This window comes from Typopeltis vanoorti, chromosome 21 (assembly GCF_054136105.1).
Source record: "Typopeltis vanoorti isolate ZY-2024b chromosome 21, IOZ_Tvanoo_1.0, whole genome shotgun sequence".
Classification (NCBI taxonomy): Eukaryota; Metazoa; Arthropoda; class Arachnida; order Uropygi; family Thelyphonidae; genus Typopeltis; species Typopeltis vanoorti.
Genome location: NC_143569.1, coordinates 28561559 through 28580031, shown reverse-complemented (window position 1 = coordinate 28580031; position 18473 = coordinate 28561559). Strand labels below are relative to the sequence as shown.

Genomic DNA, 18473 nt, shown 5'->3' with positions numbered 1-18473 from the left:
GCATCAACAGATAGCAGGGGGGAGAGCTCCACCTATTTACTATTATTTATTAAAAATAAATAAATGAAAACACTGAATATTGTTTTCTGAATATATATAATCTCATTTATATAATCCCATTTACAAATATTATTTATAAATGAGATTTAAACAAACAATCATCTATAAGTTAATATCTTAAATTTAATTGATGCAAAACGTGTCACCATCTTTTGCTTGGTATGTTATCTTTAATTTTTTATCGCTTTTAAAGTAACATGCATCTTATGAATCTTCTGAATAGATTAAAGCTTAGACAAAAAAAAAGAATTTCAACAACAAAAGTTGCAATTTACTGGCAGGTTATATAAAAATAAAAAAATGAAAAACGATGGTCGATAAAATAGCCAACATGTAATTGCAACATACCATCATAGATGGCGCCACATGTTTCGCTCCAATCTATAGCAATCCAAATTTACTGCAGCAACAGCTGGTGTTTACGACCAGCTTCAGTATAGAGAAACAGAAACTTCTAGTGCGTGCGTGACAGCGCCCTTTATTTAGCCAATACCAGAGAAGTAGTTTTAACTGTTTTACGATATTCTGTCACAGCTGTTTCATTTCCTGTACACTCTAATGTATTGATTCTTTTCTTCTGCAGTATTCAAGGTGACATCTCAACTCGGTGGGGGCGATTTCATAGCGGAGAATCCATCGCGTGCTTCCAGTAAATACCGAAACAACGCACGCCGCTATGGAAACAACAACTAATTACGGCAAAAATCTACGAATGACGAAAGAAAGTGCGTAAGTAAAAGTTTTTCTATTTGTTCTCTCTTCTGTTTCTTTCGTTTTATCTTTCTTCATCTCGCTCTTTCTCCTTCTATCTATTGATAAATTGATTTTTTTGTCACTTTCTCTCTCATCTGTTATCGTTTTCTTTTTTTTTCTCTATTCTCTTTATCTTTCTATTCTTTCGTTTTCTCTCTTTCTATTCTATTATTTTTCTATCTATCTTTTTTTTTATTATTATAAATATTAGAAATGCGATAGTTTCCAGTGAGAATTTGCGATATTACTTTGCTATCTTATTTAAATTTAATCATGTCAAATGCTTTTCTTTGTCTCTCTTATACGATCTATCTATCGAAACGTCGGAGAATATTTATCTCCTTAATCTTTCTTGTTTATATTTTGCAGCTCCTGAAGCACCGGAGAAGACAATATTTCTGATGCTAAATGATTGATTTGTAGTATTTTACGATGCTGAAAATGTTTGTTCCAAATAATCTATCATTGGATCCCAAAGAGTCACGTGTTAATTTTTTTTTTAATTAACTCTTGAAAATTGAAATACAATATGAGCCAGCTTTTATCTGTTAAGTCCAGTTCCAAAGGTCAGAGCGACTACGATTGGACACGTGAGCAACTCTGCGGGATAGAAAATTCTCTAAGGTTGCCCCAACTGCACTTTTCATGCACGAAAAAAGAAACGAGATCCTCGTGATCTCGTTTCGTCATGATGCCTCAATTGAAATACTCCCTGAATATTTTCTGCTGCCAAAGAACTATTTTATCCATCATGGAAAAGCATCTCTGTAGAAAGGTGTTTTGTCTTTTGACATTTAAATGGCTGTTGTTATTTTTGAAATAGTGGATGGAAGAGGATCGCTGGTGACACAATAAAAGGTGTATTTAGTGATGTGTCTTTATGCACGTTACTCATTTATTGACTCTTCTGTACTATCCTAGAAGAGTTAGACAAATCTAGGTTTGTTTTGTTATATTTAAATCCCTATATTATTTAATGGATTTGGTTGAGGAAGCAAGTTGGATAAAGATATTGCTTAACACGTGTCAAAAGGTGCTAACTATTCAGGTAATGATTTCCACTAATTGAATCAGAAAGGGACTAACACTACCTTGCATTTCTAACAATACAATTTGTAACAATATCACTTCATATCTAACAATATCAGTGGCCTCGACAATGCTGGTCTTTGCGGCCTTTCCATTGACCGCAGATTGCGCCTAACACGTAGATAAATGAGAGGGATATTAGAGAGAATAGCGTCATGTGTTCCGATCTGATAAAAGTATATATAAGACAAATATTTCGTTACATCTGAAGAAACTTACATAAGTCAGAAGCTGCCTCCCCTCCTGTTTCTCTCCTCTTCCAAACCACCACAAATGCCGTAACACTAATGATTACTATCAGAACCACCACTGCACATATAATAGGTACTAAGATGGTTGGATCCTCGAAGAAAGATGATTGCCTACTCACGGACAGTGGAGGAACAGTCGCTGTAAAAATGAGAAAAAAAGGCTTATTATACATAAGTGATCACCTATAAAGGGTCAAAATATTCCAAGGATAAAAATAAAAATTAAAAACTTCTAATTTATATTCCGAGGGATTTGTAGCGGGGGGGGCACTAATGGAAACTAAGAGATAATAAGTGAAATGACACGTCTTCATACGGTTATAAATCCTACTTACCTCCAGACAGCGTCAACGTAGCGAATCTGTATTCTGCTTCTGTTGTGCCCGCATCACTATGAGCGGTGACTAAAAGATCGTGCCAAGTACCCGGGCTAAGATCAGCGATCATTACCGTCTCCTGTTCCAGCAGGATATGGTTGGACACTAAAACCCATTCGCGTTGAGCCTGGGGCTTGTACTGGACGACAAAATGAGATATCGGACAGCCGTCATCCTCCCATGCTCTGAGATGAAGGAGAGCGAATGATGTGTTGGTTCTCAGAAATATTGTCTTGTCTGGGGCTACAGGAGCTGCAAAATATAACAAGACACTAATCAGAAAGATTAAAGAAATAAATATATTCTCCGAAGTTTCGATAAATAGATGGTGTAAGAGAGAGAGAGAAATACTTGACATGATTTAATAATTGATAGAATAATTGCTAAATCACGTGACAGCTGCTGTCCGGTGAAGTATGCTGCTTCGTGTATATATATTGAAAACTTTCACTGATTTAGCAAAGCATCACGAGATCTAACTATTAGCCTAATATTCTCACGCTAAGCTCTTCCGAATGATACACTTAGCTTTACATTATCACGAACTTGCGTGTTCCTGTGATCAGAGCCAGTAGACTGTTTTCATCACTCTAAAAGCAGTTTTCTCTATCAGAGAACGTCCATTACTCTTTGTATTGTTTGCGTATGTCATCTCACTCCTATGAATGCAGCGCGTGGCATTCAGAAATTTAATTTGCTCATCAGTCATACTAATGCTAGCTCGTGTTGTATTGTTGCGTCACTATTCGTATTAATTTAGTCCTTTTTATAGTTTTTATTTGCATTTGTTGATGAAAAAACTTGACAATTTCCCAGATGCTTTGAGAGAAATGGGATAAATGTCGATTGTTTTCCTGTTATTTAGCAGGAAACCACGAGTGCTTTTCCTCCCAGAAATGTAAGTATTTTCTTTCATTCTATTAAATTAAACCGAAGTCATACAGTATTTAAAAGCATTGGAATAGTTAAGACCTCACTTACCTCTACCATCCGTAGTGACCTCTAGCACTTCACTTGGAGGTCCTCTTCCAACGCTATTGTATGCCACCAAGATCAAATGATAAGCTGTACCACATTGAAGGTTCTCTAGCGAATAGCTGACGCGATTTGGTGGTAGCTGAATTTCCCTCCATTGACTTGTACTATCTTTGGAGCTAAGCACGAATCCTGAAAGAGAAAGCATTGGCTTAAGACACAAACAGTCTTCCAAATGAAACATAATATTGGAAAAAAACTCTCCGTGTATTTGAAGATGTGCAATTAATGTATAATCAGTTTTATTTGGAAGTTATCGGGATGTTATGTTACGCTAATGAGTCACATAGAAAAGAATACGACAAAGTATCAAATCAGTAGAACATCGGGAAGAGAGATGAGCTTATTAGGATACAACTCAAATTTCGCTTGCATTTTTTGTGCTGTTATCTACGATAGAAGGTACGTTCTAAAAGAAATTAGATTTACTGCGATGATCTAATATTCATTGCAAATATAACAGCGCAGTTCGAATTAAACTTTTAAGCTGAATTTGAAGAAGCAAATATCTTAAAAATTGATGGCGGGTGCCCGCATCTTTACGTTTGTGGACTTTTAATTTAGAGACTTCTTCAGAAATTTTCTTCGTGAAGCTAGAACACTTTACACTGTTACTTTGAGGGTTTTTTTTTTCGAGAGAGAGATAGGGGAAGAAAGATAAAACACAAAGAAAATAAATTAACTGAAGAGAAAAGAAAACGGGAAGGAGGAAGTGAAATAAAGTACTCAAAGAGAAATTATAAATAAAGATTGAACAGAAAGAAGAAGAAGACGAAAGAGATAGAGAAAAGACAGAATAAATAATTAATGAAACTAAAACGAAGAGAGAGAGAGAAAAAAAAAACAAGCTGCCGGGAAGAAGAAATAGACAGAAAGTAAGCAGAGCCTAGAGAAAATAGAGCGAATGGAAAGAAAGTTAAAGTGGGGAAGAGAAAGATTGAAACAGAAATGAAAGGAAGCGAAATTAAACATAAACAGATTAAGTAAAATAAAGATAGAAAAATTAAATAAGAGACAGACAGATAGAGAAAGAAAGAACAGATAAAAGCGATAGAATTAAACAGAACTAAAAGAGAAAGAAGTAAAATGAAAACCAATTTAGAGAATATTTTCAACGTTCTCCACGTGTCACATCCAAGAGGACCATCGGTGCATTTTAAACTCCCTCTTACCCCGCAGGAAATTATTACCTGAACCCCATAGAGAGAATAACGATTTTTGAGAGAAGGATTGCGGGCGGCCTAAGGAAAGTATAGAGATGCATATCGTGTTTTCAATCTTCAGAGAAAGCTCTTCTTGGCTGCAGGAGAAAATAGTTAAAGTGGTGGAGTTCGGAGTGCCGTGCACAGCCCTTAAGTGGAAGCGCTGATTTCAAGTACAGAAACGGACTTTGTCGTCGCGGAGGGAATTGAGGCAAGGTATTCCGGCCTTAAATTTGAAGCTAAAGAACGAAGTGTCTTCGTGAAACAGTAGTAAACCGCCGTGCATTTGTGTAATAATAATAAAATAACACTGAAAATGTCTTCAAATTAGATAAATGTCATTCTTTATGTTAGACGAAGCTACAGTCCATCCTCCTACTCTTGATTTTAGAAGGGTTGTATTGATGCAATACTCGACTGAAAACTGTCTCATTGAAGACATAAATATTAATAAAAATGGAATCAAAGAACACCTTATGGATGTTTTAAGTTACTTTATAGTAACTCTATGTAATTTTTCATTGCATTGGAGAGACCATTCAGAACACATGCGATCATGCACTGCACCTGTAACAAGCTTCTCGTTGGATACGGAGATGTCCCATTTCACGTGGATCGAAGTTGCTGTTGTTGCCACAACCCGCAAGATCGGCGCTTGTGGTGGATCTGGAAAACATTTTTTAAAATGTTTTAATTTATATATATACTTAGTATGCTATAAATAAAGTGGTTTAAGACAATATTATAGTTTTTGTAAATAGTATAAATTTCTTATAAATATAAATTCAATATTTGATTATAAATTATAATTTCCAAAGAAAGTTTAGAATAAAATTTATTTTTATTACATAACAAAGTTTCTATGAAGAAAATTGAGTGTGAACACATTCTTAAACCGAATTTGTTAATTACAGTAATCTCTCCCTTTCTTTATCTCTCCACACATACACATAGTTGGGTCTGTTCGTAAGACTATACTTTTGAATTTTAATAATTTATTTCCAGTATTGAGACATATCAATGAGATTAATAAATTTCACACGAACCATGAATACAACTCATCAGTATCATAACATTAGAAAAAGAGTTATGGTATATGGTGGCGCCATCTAGTTGACTTTACAGATACTGTGTAATTGTCGGTCACTAAACTAGATTTCATTTTTATATTCTAATTAGAGAAACATATCATCATGTTACCGAGCAAGTTTTTATTTTAATATTTATTAAATACTTCATTTTAGAAGCCGATAACATTCTCTTTTGAATCGTGTCTGTTTTCTTTCTTTTCTCAATGTATTTGAATGCAATTATTTGTTATATTTTATACATTTTTTTTCAGAATACCGCAGTTTGCATATTAACTATAGGTTTTAATGACACTTAATTGTATTTTTTAGCCTTTTTGAAATATTTTTTTCAAACTTCAGTTTTACGTCCTTCTCTTCAAAAGATGTTAAATTGCAGCTTTTGGAATAATTCTTCGAGCTACATATCCATCTGCCGCAGTTACCGACACCGTGAAATTGGGTGGCTGCTTCAAATTTCAGATGACATCCGTAGCCTATTCTGGAAGTGGCTACATCGTGTCAAATCCAAAGTAAGTTCCAACTTATCACAAGTATACGTGCATGAAATTGTGTGTGTTGGGGGGGGGGGGGGGGGGCTTGGTAACAAACGAGTCATAATTCAGATTAAATACTCGAGGAGGAGAATACTTTTATGCTATAACGGGGGCCCATCCAGTGGAGAAAAATTAAATACTGAAAACATGCAAAGAACGAAAGAATCACTCCGAAGGTTCGGAATATTAATTTTTGAAATATTTTAATATTTTTAAAATATTAAAAATCTTGGTCATGTATTTAATTATATATAACCAAAATAAAACTATCATTATTTAAATTTTATAAACTTTACGAGAGATTTTATGAATGTAGGAGATTCTTTGCAACAATTGCAAAGAATCTCCTACATTCAATTTTAGTCTAGAAAGAACTACATGAATTAACAATTAGATTAAACAATTGTATTATAGCATCGTATTCTCTATTTAATAATAATAATAAAGGTGTTTTGGAATCAAAACAATGTTTCCCTAATATTATAGTGTATCTGGCATATATTTCGCCATCTAGTAGCCGTCTTTTGAAATATTCATTCATAGAAACAAAAAATTGCTCTTCTGTGATATTTTCGTAAAGCAGGATAAATGAGAGCAAACAAAGGAATTAAAATATGGAAAGCGAAATGAAGTGGCCCACTATCGGAAAACTGTATACAAGGGAATAAAGTAAAGAGATTAAATAATTAGAGAAGAGGTCGTAAAACGACTTGGATTGGATATGGTGAGTGGCTACTTTTATAAATTAAATAGCACATGTCCGTGAAGACTTGTTAATACAGAGAGCATAAAATGCTTCGGGTTAGAGCTCTCTAGATATGAGCTTGTTTTCCTATTATCTGTTCTTTTTATCCTATGCTTAGATAGAGAATATTGCTGTACACATTTTACATAAATCCTAGCATACAAATTTGCTAATAGAGATTCCTCAAAAATATGCGTATTGTATTTTTCTTGGCTAGACGAGCCTCAGTTAAAACTGCATTGGCTACAGCATTGCCATCCATTACCTTCAGAATAGTCCCTCCCTCAGTTCCATATTGTATATATTGTGTTCTTCTTCTTCCTTTCCAGGCTTATAGGCCAAGTGGCCTGTTCCGGACTCAATTCTATCTTTGTAAGGGTCTTCCTCTGCATCGAGTACCTTTTGGGTGGTAATTTAGAATTTGTTTAGGTATTCTGATCTATCCATTCTGAGTACGTGTTCTTTCCATTTTTCTCTATAGCAAATCACTGTTTCATTTAGGGAGTTTGTAATTCCAAGTTTTTTTCTGATTTCGCTGCTTTTCATTTTGTCCATTATTGTGACTCCTTAATTTCTACGCAGAAATTTCATTTCGGATGATTCAGTTCTTCTTTAATCCGATTTTTTTATTGTCCATATCTCACTGCCATAAAGTAAGGTTGGTTTAGCTACTGTATTGTAGATTCTTATTCGTGTGTGTTTTTGTACATAATTGGGTTTAAACGTTTTATTTATAATGCCTGTTACTTTTAAAAAGTTTAATATCTTTGGTTCTATATCAGCTTCATTTTCATATGACATTGTGCACCTGAATATTTGAATGTATTTACTTGCTCTATTATTTTGTTGTTTATTACTATTTTGCTTCTTATTGGATTAGCACCTTTGAAGGCCATGACTTTTGTTTTGTCTGTTGATATTTCCATACCATGTGTTTTTATCAGATTATTTAGACTCCGTAATGATCTTTTGTAGTTCATCTTCATTGTTTCCAAGGATTATTTGGTCATCAGCAAAAAGAAGAATAGCTAATCTGGTGTTACGGTTTATCTTGAATCCTCCTTCATTAGTTGTCTTCCATTCTTTTGATTTTATCTGTGTATATATTAAGAGAGGGAAACCTTGACGTACTCCTCTATTTATTGGTTTCCAGCTTGATGTTGAATTATTGTACTTCACAGATATTTTATTATTATCTTGATATATAAGTCTCTAAAACGTTGATTTGGAATTTCATTCTTCAAGGATTTCCCATAGCTTTTCTCTGATAATTTTATCAAATGCTTTGGTGTAATCTATAAAAGCTATGCGTTTTTCAATTAAATAATTTTGACGTAAATGCTGAGTCTATACAAGACCTGCCTTTTTTTAAATCCATTTTGTATTGCATATATTGTATTCCTATCGTCCTTATAAGGACTGGCTTAAAGGGGCGAAGCAAGAATGCTTTTCGTCCTCCCCGTTATCTGTAGACGACAGTGTAGGTATAAGGTGGTATTGAGCTATTAAAGCTCTCATCATGGTAGGAGGGTAACAGCAATAGCCTAGCCTCAGTTAGGACTTCATTTTCTACAGCATTGCCATCCATTACCCTTCAAGGGACTTTTTTTGATATTGTATTCTTCCTAGATTCTTATAGTCCTTATAAGGACTGGCTTAAAGGGGCGAAGCAAAAATGCTTTTCGTCTTCCCCGTTATCTGTAGAGGACAGTGTAGGGATAAGGTGTTATTGAGCTATTAAAGCTCTGATCATGGCAGGAAGGTAACAGTAATAGCCAAGCCTCAGTTAGAACTTCATTGGCTACAACATTGCCATCCATCACCGACTGTTTAAGTAAAGGTGAACTCACAAAAAATTTGACGATCTCTAGGCCACTCCATAGTGGGCGAAAGACCGTCCATATCTCAGCGTTGGTTCCACTCAGGGACGGGCTCCCCCACCACCGAGCAGAACCGCTCTAATTCCGAAAAAAGCATTCACCGACAAAGCCCCTCAGCGGGCCGTGCCGGAGAACACTTTCCCCGGAGACTCAAATTGCTCCCTTAGGGCAAAACCCTAAGAGAGCGAACTCATCACCCAGGATAACAGCAACAGCCGAACCTCAGTTAAACTTCATTGGTTCAGCATTGCCATCCGTTACCCTCCATGGGTATCTCATAAAATCAGTCACCGACTGTTTAAGTAAAGGTGATATCTCAAAAATATCGGACGATCTCTAGGCCACTCATTCGTGGGCGAAAGACCGTCCAAATTTCCGCGTTGGTTCTACTCAGTGAAACTCGACCACCGAGCAGAACCACTCATTCCGAAGAAAATAATTCACCGGCAAGTACCCCTCAGCGGGCCGTGCCGGAGATCACTTTCCCCGGTGACTCAATTGCTCCCTTAGGGCAAAACCTAAGAGAGCGAACTCATTAACCCAGGGTAACAGCAACAGCCGAACCTCAGTTAAACTTCATTGGTTCAGCATTGCCATCCGTTACCCTATATGGGCATCTCATATAAAATCAATTAACCTCATCAGATGCCTAGATTCTGACAATTGACATTTATGTCTTTAGGGGTGAAGCAAGATGCTTTTCATATTCCCCGCTATCTGTTGTGGTTACAGTGAGGGTAAAATTTATGAGCAGAATGCTCGCCCTGATTGGGCATGGAGATTATGCATCACTAAAGGAGGCCAATATAGCTTTTGGTCTTCTATATTTGAATATGTCCGTTGGATCGTATGCTGTAGCTTGTTGAACCAAATCGTTGGGATGTGTGGACGTCTTTAGGAAAAACTTGGTGGCTAAGGATTGTAGAAAATAGAAAATATAGGGAATATTTGTGTCTCTGTGGAGTAGATTGTTTCTAACATACCACAGGGCGTTCAGAATCATTCTCAGGCACTTGTTCTCGCTGTATTTTGATGATGTTAGCATTAGAGGTGTGGCTCCAGGCCGGAGAGGCATAGGTGATTATAGGACGAATTATCATCTGGTATAGCTGCAATTTGATTCTGTTGCTGAGCTTGCTATTTCTATTAATTAGCGGATAGATCTGCGCTATGGCTTTAGACGCCTTTGTGCACGCAGACTTGGTGTGTTGATTGAAAGATAGCTTTTTGTCGAGAATTACACCCAGGTAATTTGTTTTTGACTGCCAGGGAATTTTAGTATTGAATAGTAACAAATATCCTGCAGGAGACATTGGCCTTTTTGAGAAAAGAACGGCTGAGCTTTTCTGGGGGTTGATTTCCAATCTCCACTTAGAGAACCAACCCTCCAGCTTTAGAATGTTTTCTTGAAGCTTTCTGGTAATGAAAAGGGGTCTGAGAGATCTGGTTAGTATTGCCGTATCGTCCGCATGCATGGCCAAAATGGAAGTCATCGGATTGTGCGGGATGTCTGACATGTATATAGAGAACAGTAACGGAGCCAGTAGAGATCCCTGCGGCAGCCTAGATTATGTCTAGTTATAATTTTATAAAAAAAAAGTGTATATATTTTATAAAAAGGTGTATTTTATTATATATTTTTATATTTTAATATACAAATTTATATTTAAAATTTTAGTTGTTTTTTATTTTTTTAATAGATTAAAATATATTTTATATAAACTATATAAAAATTTATAATTTTGTCTTTGGAAATATCAAGTTCGATTTTTTTTTCTTACGAAAATCGGCATAAGCAGGAATTATTGTCAAAGTACTAAAATTGTTTTAACAAATTGGTAAGGCTTTATTTTTCCACAAGATTAATGTTATTTAATGAATATCGACAAATACTGTACAAAATAATTTTATTAGAAATTTTAATTTCTTTCTTTTCCTCACCTGTCATGTACGTTTGCACTACTACCTATACTGTACAAAATAATTTTATTAGAAATTTTAATTTCTTTCTTTTCCTCACCTGTCATATACGTTTGCACTACTACCTCTTCTGAAGGAGGTCCCGCTCCTTGATTGTTGAAAGCTTGAACAACGATGCTGTATTTGGTAGATCGTTTCAGGTTCGATAAAGTGTATTCAACATCATATTGTCCTGCCTTAGTATGCACTGTCTTATAGATATACGAACCAGAAGAGCCAAAATCCTTATAACCAACATAAAATCCATCTATAAGATTTTGACGTTCCAAGACTGAGGGCATCTGATAAAATACAAGAAAAGATGAAATAAACATAAGCTGATACATTTCAAATTTAACAAAGAAATTACTCTAAGATGTAATATTTAACCAGAGAATATCTTTTGAGAACGCATATAATAAATACAGTAATTCATCTAACAATATTATTCGTTATACGGCAACCACCACAGTGGCTCCCTCTGATGGAGGCATTTTAAACGAGCCCAAATACTGGGATTACAGTACACTTTTCCTTCTATTGATTTCATTTAAATCAAATTGACAATTGCGTAAATGTTCTTTTTTTGCTTTAAGATTACAAAAATACTTTAGTGAGATCCCTTTAAAGGTATTGCTTTTGTCGGATACTGTCTCATTACGGGACAGATCCAGGTTTAAGTCCAGTAAAAACAAATAAGCATAAATCCACATTGCATGTTTGAGTTCATGTATAAGTTCGTGTATTCATTGCCGACTGAATATTTATTTTCCACTCACCTGCCAAGATATATTTACAGATGATGAGTCTACAGGGCTCACTTTTACTTGTCTGGGAGCACTTCTTGGGGCTGAAATGATGGAAAAATTATCTATGAATGTTGGTATCACAAAAATTTTCGTATAAAAACATTAAAAATAATTGGACATAAAAAGTATCACTGTTCAATTGATGGAATTTATCGAAACCCATTAACGAAAAATTGTCTAAGAACTTAGCACCAACCGTTTATTTTAGACTTAAACACTTTTTCTTCGGTATGAGACACGTAAAGAATACATAAAGAACATAACTACGGAAGCCTCGCTATCTGATGTTTATTCTATTATTATCAATGTCGTCGCTTCTATAATTTTGACATGCTTTTGTACAAAATAACTTAGATTCGAGGAAATCGGATACATGCACAAGGGAACAAATTTGTGAGATGATTTTTTATTTCTTTTTAATACTTTATTTTTTGCATTCCTCTCAGATGACTTTGAAAATTAAACTTCGGTGCCTAAAATTTAAACGAAAGAATTTCAACTATAAACAGGGTTTTGAATACAATGAAACCGTATCTCACTAGCTAACGGAACGTACATCACTTTCGCCCTTTCAAACTATATTTCGTAAACTAATATCTTATGACAAACTGATTATCGTTTCTGTAGCCAGACTAAACACGATGCTTGCAGGTCGTATTTCCTATTTTTATGCAACCTGTACGTATATAGAGTTCATTATATTTCTAAAGACGTCATTAAAGTAACTTAATGAAGAATTCGATGCAGGAAAAGAAGAAAAAATTATTATTTTTAAATCGTTAAGCATCTCAACGTACTTCAAAGAGATTAAAAATGTATAAGCTCCAAAGAAAACTTAGACATTTCTTTAATGGATGTTTCGTCTCTATACTTTTTTATGCCTTTACTCTATACATGGATTCTGCAAGCAAATTTAAGTATGTCTTCGTTCTTCTAACTTTCTGTCATTATGGTAATTTTCTACATCTAGTGGGTTATAAATAAGAAATATGTTTGTTGTTAAACTGTCAGAGTTTTCTTCTGCTGTTTCTTATTCTGTGATGAAATTTAGTATTTCTGGTATTAATTATAAAGAAGAATAATGAAAGAGTACGATTAATAAAATCTCAGGTAGTTTAATAGGCTATTTCATATACTGAATGCATTTTTGTGTGCAGTTTCTTATCAGTGCTTGTGTTAAATCAATTCTTACATTTATTCAATATTCCCTGTAAATGTACTTTCCCTGCATTACAACTCATACATAGTATGTGTAATGCAGGGAAAGTACATTTACAGGGAATATTGAATAAATGCAATGTCTCTCTCTCTCTCTCTCGTACAATCATCAGCTTCATATTCAGCTCTGCACGCGCCTTTCTTACCTTCGGCATTTGTTGTAACAATCAAATCATTACTGGGATTACTCTGGCCAATCGCATTCTTGGCGATCACTTGGATATGATAAGTTGTCATCGCTTCTAATCCACTGATAGTGGTTGTTGTATCAGCGCTCGAGACCACTGCTTTTCCCATTCGCTCTTCTCCCCACTTCTCTGCAAAAGAAAGATGAATGTTACTCATCAATCACTAGTGTTTATTTAAAATTCTAATCGTCATTATCATCAATCAAATTATCGGGATAATCGAGATTATAATTGCAATTATCATATAAATCACAATTGCTGGAGACGTTATTATTCATACGGAGAACAATAATTATCATATAAATGATGAGATTCCGGGTATCTCTCTAGAATTTGATTTCTTAAGTGGAAGAATTTTTGTATCGGTTGCATGAATTACCTTCTTGCAAAAGATACTTGTAAAATCTTTAGAGTAGATCCTTTCATTTATGGTATAAATGAAGAATGCTTTTGGAGATAGGCAAAAATGATACGTGGAAACAATGCCAGTTATATAGAAGGAATGAAATATTATGTGGAAAAAAATACACTTATTAGGACGAGATCAATTAATTAGAAAAACCTTTCATTTGATCCTGAGTTAGTCTCATTCATTCAGAGATGGAAAACGTTTTTGCATTTTCCGGAAGTATATTTTACTTCCGGAAATTGCAAAACAGCAAAACCGTAAAACAAACAAATTGACTGAATAATAAGAATAGTTAGCAAATAGGATGTATTGGCCTGATGACATTCGTTGCTTTGATAGTATTCCGAACCACTCCACTTCCAAAATAACAAAAAAATAAACCCAACAAGAGAAAGATTCTACGGAAACAGCTGAAGAATATGAAGAAAGAACTACAGACACTAGCATTAAGCTGCACATAAAAAAAAATAAATACATTTGAAACATAAAATGCCAACAATAGTTAGACTTGGATAGAGAAAGAGACAGAGATAGGAGCAGTCCACCATACACGTCCGACATAGACCAAAGAATTTAATTTTAGAGAGCATCTGGTTTCTCAAAATGGAGGATTACATTTGTTATGAGAATAGAGAAACTCCTTTAGAAAAATATACAAAACAAGATAAACTGGGGCTTGCACTAGAAGTTGCTTATCGGAAGAACTCACATTTTTTTTCGCGTTTGATTTATTTTTATTTTAGCGGACAAAACGGTGAGTGAGGACACCAAAGCTGAAGTTGTTTTGATCTGGTTTCTTTCAATGATCAGGGGAGGAAACGAAGATACGGTGGTTGTAGCTAGTTAATATGATTCCGTCAGCGCTTCTGCTGTCCAGCTAGAGAGAGAGAGAGAGAGAGATGAGTTCTATAGTCTATATGACATGGGCTATTTCACCTTCATTTGGGAAGCCCTTATAAATATTCGTAAGACTAGGTCTGTATTTTCCGTTTTAGCTGAGGTACATACAGTATATTGTTAACACAAAGAATAAGAATAATATACGATAAAGGATGGTATAAATGAATTTCACTCTTCCGGTGGAATGCTTTAACCCAGTCGGTTTTATCATTCGTTTACACTGCGATTAAGTTTATCCAAGATGGACGTTTCTTCAATCCTGAATTTTTTAGACACTGAAAAAACTAACAGCAACCTCTATCACAACTAATAAGAAAACCAACGTAAGTTGATAATATTTTCAGTTTATTATTCCGCTTCCAAGTTTCATTTCAATGACTTGATGGATATAAGAAGTGGTTTTAAGCTGACAAATCGAACTTCCGGAGTTATAAATACCCACATAACACTCCAGTGCACACAACAGTATTCCAGTTATTAAACTTTATAATAATGCATGATGCATATTGGTTCCGTTCCGAACCTTGCGAAATGTCATCCATCATGTAACGTATTTTGATTACTTTTAAAGAGAACTAGTATATACCCAACATAGCTATTTATCTAGTCTTAGCCTGACGATAGGAGATTCCGATATTACCCCAGGACACATCCTGCAAAGAATGACAAATAACCTTCGGGGGAAAAAAAAAAGACCAAGAAAAAAAATTCACCACAATATTCGGCAAAACTTTGACATGTGCATTATACACAGCATTGGTTCGAATGAAATCTATACGGTTGCCAGGGCAACGGGAATGCACGAGTGATCTTAGGAAAACATAGTTTCCGAGGAATGGTGGCATCTTTTGGGGCGATAGTGACACGCCATAAAGTCCAAAGCAAATATCATTACTTTTTTCATATCGCTCGATAAAAAGATGTCATCACCCGAGGCTACGTTCATCATAATGATAGTGGCTTCGATAGTACTGCCATATGGTAAGTTCCCACGCGGAACAAGAACTTCCCTTCCTTATCCACCCTCTCTAGAAGTTCTCGGTAAATACGAGAAGCATGCTCCTAATAGATGCCAAAATTATTGTTGTTGATAGTGAGAGAGGTGTGTGTGTGTAGGAAAAAAATGGCATTATGTTTTTCTCTTCTAATAGCATCGATGGGATGTTCTATGGTTAAATGTGCGCTCTGTAATCTGCAGTAAATAGCATCCAAACTCGCTTAACTCGAGATTTTTTCTAAGACTACATCGAGGCTTTTATGTCGTAAACAATGACTCGAAAATTACTAAATAAGGTTAAGGGAATCAACACGATGTGTAAACTTTTTATGAAAGAGAGAGAGAGGTTAGCACAATAAACGACACAGAAAGACAAAGCGAGATGGATAATAGGATAATGAGCGAAATAGAGAAAAGAACCTGGAATGATAAAAGACATCAAAATAATAATGACAGACGATAGATCATAGAAAGGTAGAAGTAGATATGAAAGAAAGAGATAGATGGATAGACGGATAGAGGGATGCACATATGGATTATACATGCACACAGTAATTAAGGTAAATAAGAATAACGAGAAGATATCAACGTTTACTGCATATGATTGCGTTGACGCAACACCAACACACATTCGTATTATTAGAATAAAAAGGTAGAATAATAGTATAATATATAGAATGATATATAATATAGAATAATAATATATAGTATAGAATAAAATATAAAATAAAGTATATAAGAATAAAGAATAAAGTATATAAATATATAAATAAGTATATAAAGTATAGAATAATAATATAGAATAATAGTAGAATATATAGAATAATATATAGATTTATAATATAGAATAATAGTAGAATAAAAAAGCATAAATGATTTAAGAATGGAATTAAAAGTATAATTACGTTTACTTTATTGACATACAGGATTTTTTATAGAATGGAATATAGAGTTTCAGATAAGTGTAGGAAGAACTGAGACCTGTTTTTCTCGTGATGCTTTTGATCTACGAAGCAGAAGCAAATACAGCCGTTTCATAAGGAAATCGATGACACACCGTGTCAATGATTTCTCTAGAGGGACAATCGTCGGTTCGCTGCTGGTGTAACTCTTATGTCAACACCAAAGGATCCCAATAGTTTTCAATATACAGAGACAATAGATGGCTCTAATTTCTGTGTGGTTTTGTTAGTATTAGTGGTTAACGCCGATGATATAATATACCTAATCAAGGCTATGTGCCAAATTCGTACATGAAAAATACGTCATCCATTACTCTCCAATTTCGCATCCACCAGATGTTATTTATGCGAATAGACGTTTTAGAAAAATATTTGCATTTTAGCAGACTATATTTTAGTCAGAACTTTATACTGAATCATTATGGCTACGTTATTGCTTTGAGACCATCGCGGAGTAGATATCTCACGTGCAAGAAATAAAAAAAACATTGAATGCATCTTACCTTTGTCAGATCTATAGCTGATCACGTAGGACGTAATAGGGCTGTTTCCTGGGTACCCGGATGCCCATGTAAGACTGACTGAAGAACTGGTGATTTCGATTGGCCTTATATCTTGTGGTGGCTCAGGAGGTTCTAAATAACATAAGAATAAGAATTGGAAAATGAATCTTCGTAATGGTGTTATTTGTCAACTAGCTATTTAAATTCATTTATCTAACAGTTATTTTTCCCATTTACTTTCTATCCATAGCAGTAATAACGTCCAAAAAGTTCATTATATCACTGCATGTACGGAAACACATCGTCAAAGAATGTGTTATAAATCTTCCTTGATTAATTATGCCAATCTCTTGGATCATAGGGCAACGTAGAAGGCGAAACTTTTCCCAGTGAATCCTGGAGAAAATAAGGTAACGTTAAAGCAATGTTCGAAATATGTAATTATCTGGATTTTGCTTCTTTGATCCGTCAAAAACGGATATCTTGATTTCTGTTTCTAACAGATGCTATTTCTGTTAAGAGGAGGAAGTAATTACCTCCGTATTAACACCAAAATACAATTAACAGTTTACAATACTTCTATCTTCTCTGTTATCATGAACATATTATTGTGTATTGTTGAAATGTGGATATTTCTAACAATACCTGTCACAAACGTAACAAAATTACCGGAAGTGAATAAAATGAGAGAATACCCGGAAGCAAATAATTACGTCTGCTAATTCGATTGTTGTTCCGTTTGCCCAATATGGTTTTGGATTAAATAATAAAAAAAGACTATACGCAGCAGCTACTTATAAATTTCTCTTAACGAATTTGAATGTTGATTCTAATGAAACTTTCTTTCTGACAATAAAGGAGCCTAAAAGAAGATTTCATTAATTTTTTCCCATGCAGGTAAATTAAAGATTTAGCGGCTAAAACTCTCTGGTGAGAATTCCAAACCCCTGAGAGAGAATAATACTGTAATTAAGCAAGTTCACGTGTGAATTCCTGTCTCTCTCTAGCATTGTTCGAGTGAGTTGCAGTGATGAATGGCCGTGTAGAAGTCATTTATAATAAGCGTGAATAATTTATTTACTTCAACAGAATTTAAAAAGGAAGTTGGGGGGGGACGAGTTGGGTGATATAAGCAGTCCATCAATCTTAATGCAGCGTTTGCCTTAAGACTTTAGACAAAGGAATTATTAGGACAGAAGTTTAGATTAGAGTAGCAGTTAGATCGATGGAAAACATGCCTTGCTTGATACCATTCAGCTGCTATGAATCATTATGCTACTCAGTTAATCGAACTTGGTATTAACTAGATGGCCAAAGTTTCGGAAATTCTTACTGAAGTTCAGTTAATTCACGTTTCTGGCAGTGAACATCTATCTAGGCATTTATCTGATTGCTATTAACACGTATTAGATGCTACTGCTTCAACCTTTTTTGTGAAGAAAAGTTCTAACGATTCCTAATAACCTAAGCTTAAAGATGAGAGCAGAGTGCTTATTGTTGTCTGTTTATTCT

The 18473-nt window shown here is 34.8% G+C and overlaps 1 protein-coding gene across 1 annotated transcript in view; it reads right to left on the bottom strand.

The window, feature by feature from the left end:
• The window catches only part of LOC150094688 (cell adhesion molecule Dscam1-like), a 374142-nt gene that overhangs the window by 93353 nt on the left and 262316 nt on the right, over positions 1–18473 (bottom strand). The window contains exons 14-21 of the mRNA XM_090411632.1: positions 16962–17093; positions 13149–13319; positions 11755–11825; positions 11037–11277; positions 5335–5433; positions 3512–3697; positions 2489–2782; positions 2122–2292 (exon numbers count right to left, since the gene is read on the bottom strand). Coding sequence (XP_090267758.1) covers positions 2122–2292; positions 2489–2782; positions 3512–3697; positions 5335–5433; positions 11037–11277; positions 11755–11825; positions 13149–13319; positions 16962–17093 — 1365 coding nt within the window. The remainder of the gene's footprint in view (positions 1–2121; positions 2293–2488; positions 2783–3511; positions 3698–5334; positions 5434–11036; positions 11278–11754; positions 11826–13148; positions 13320–16961; positions 17094–18473) is intronic.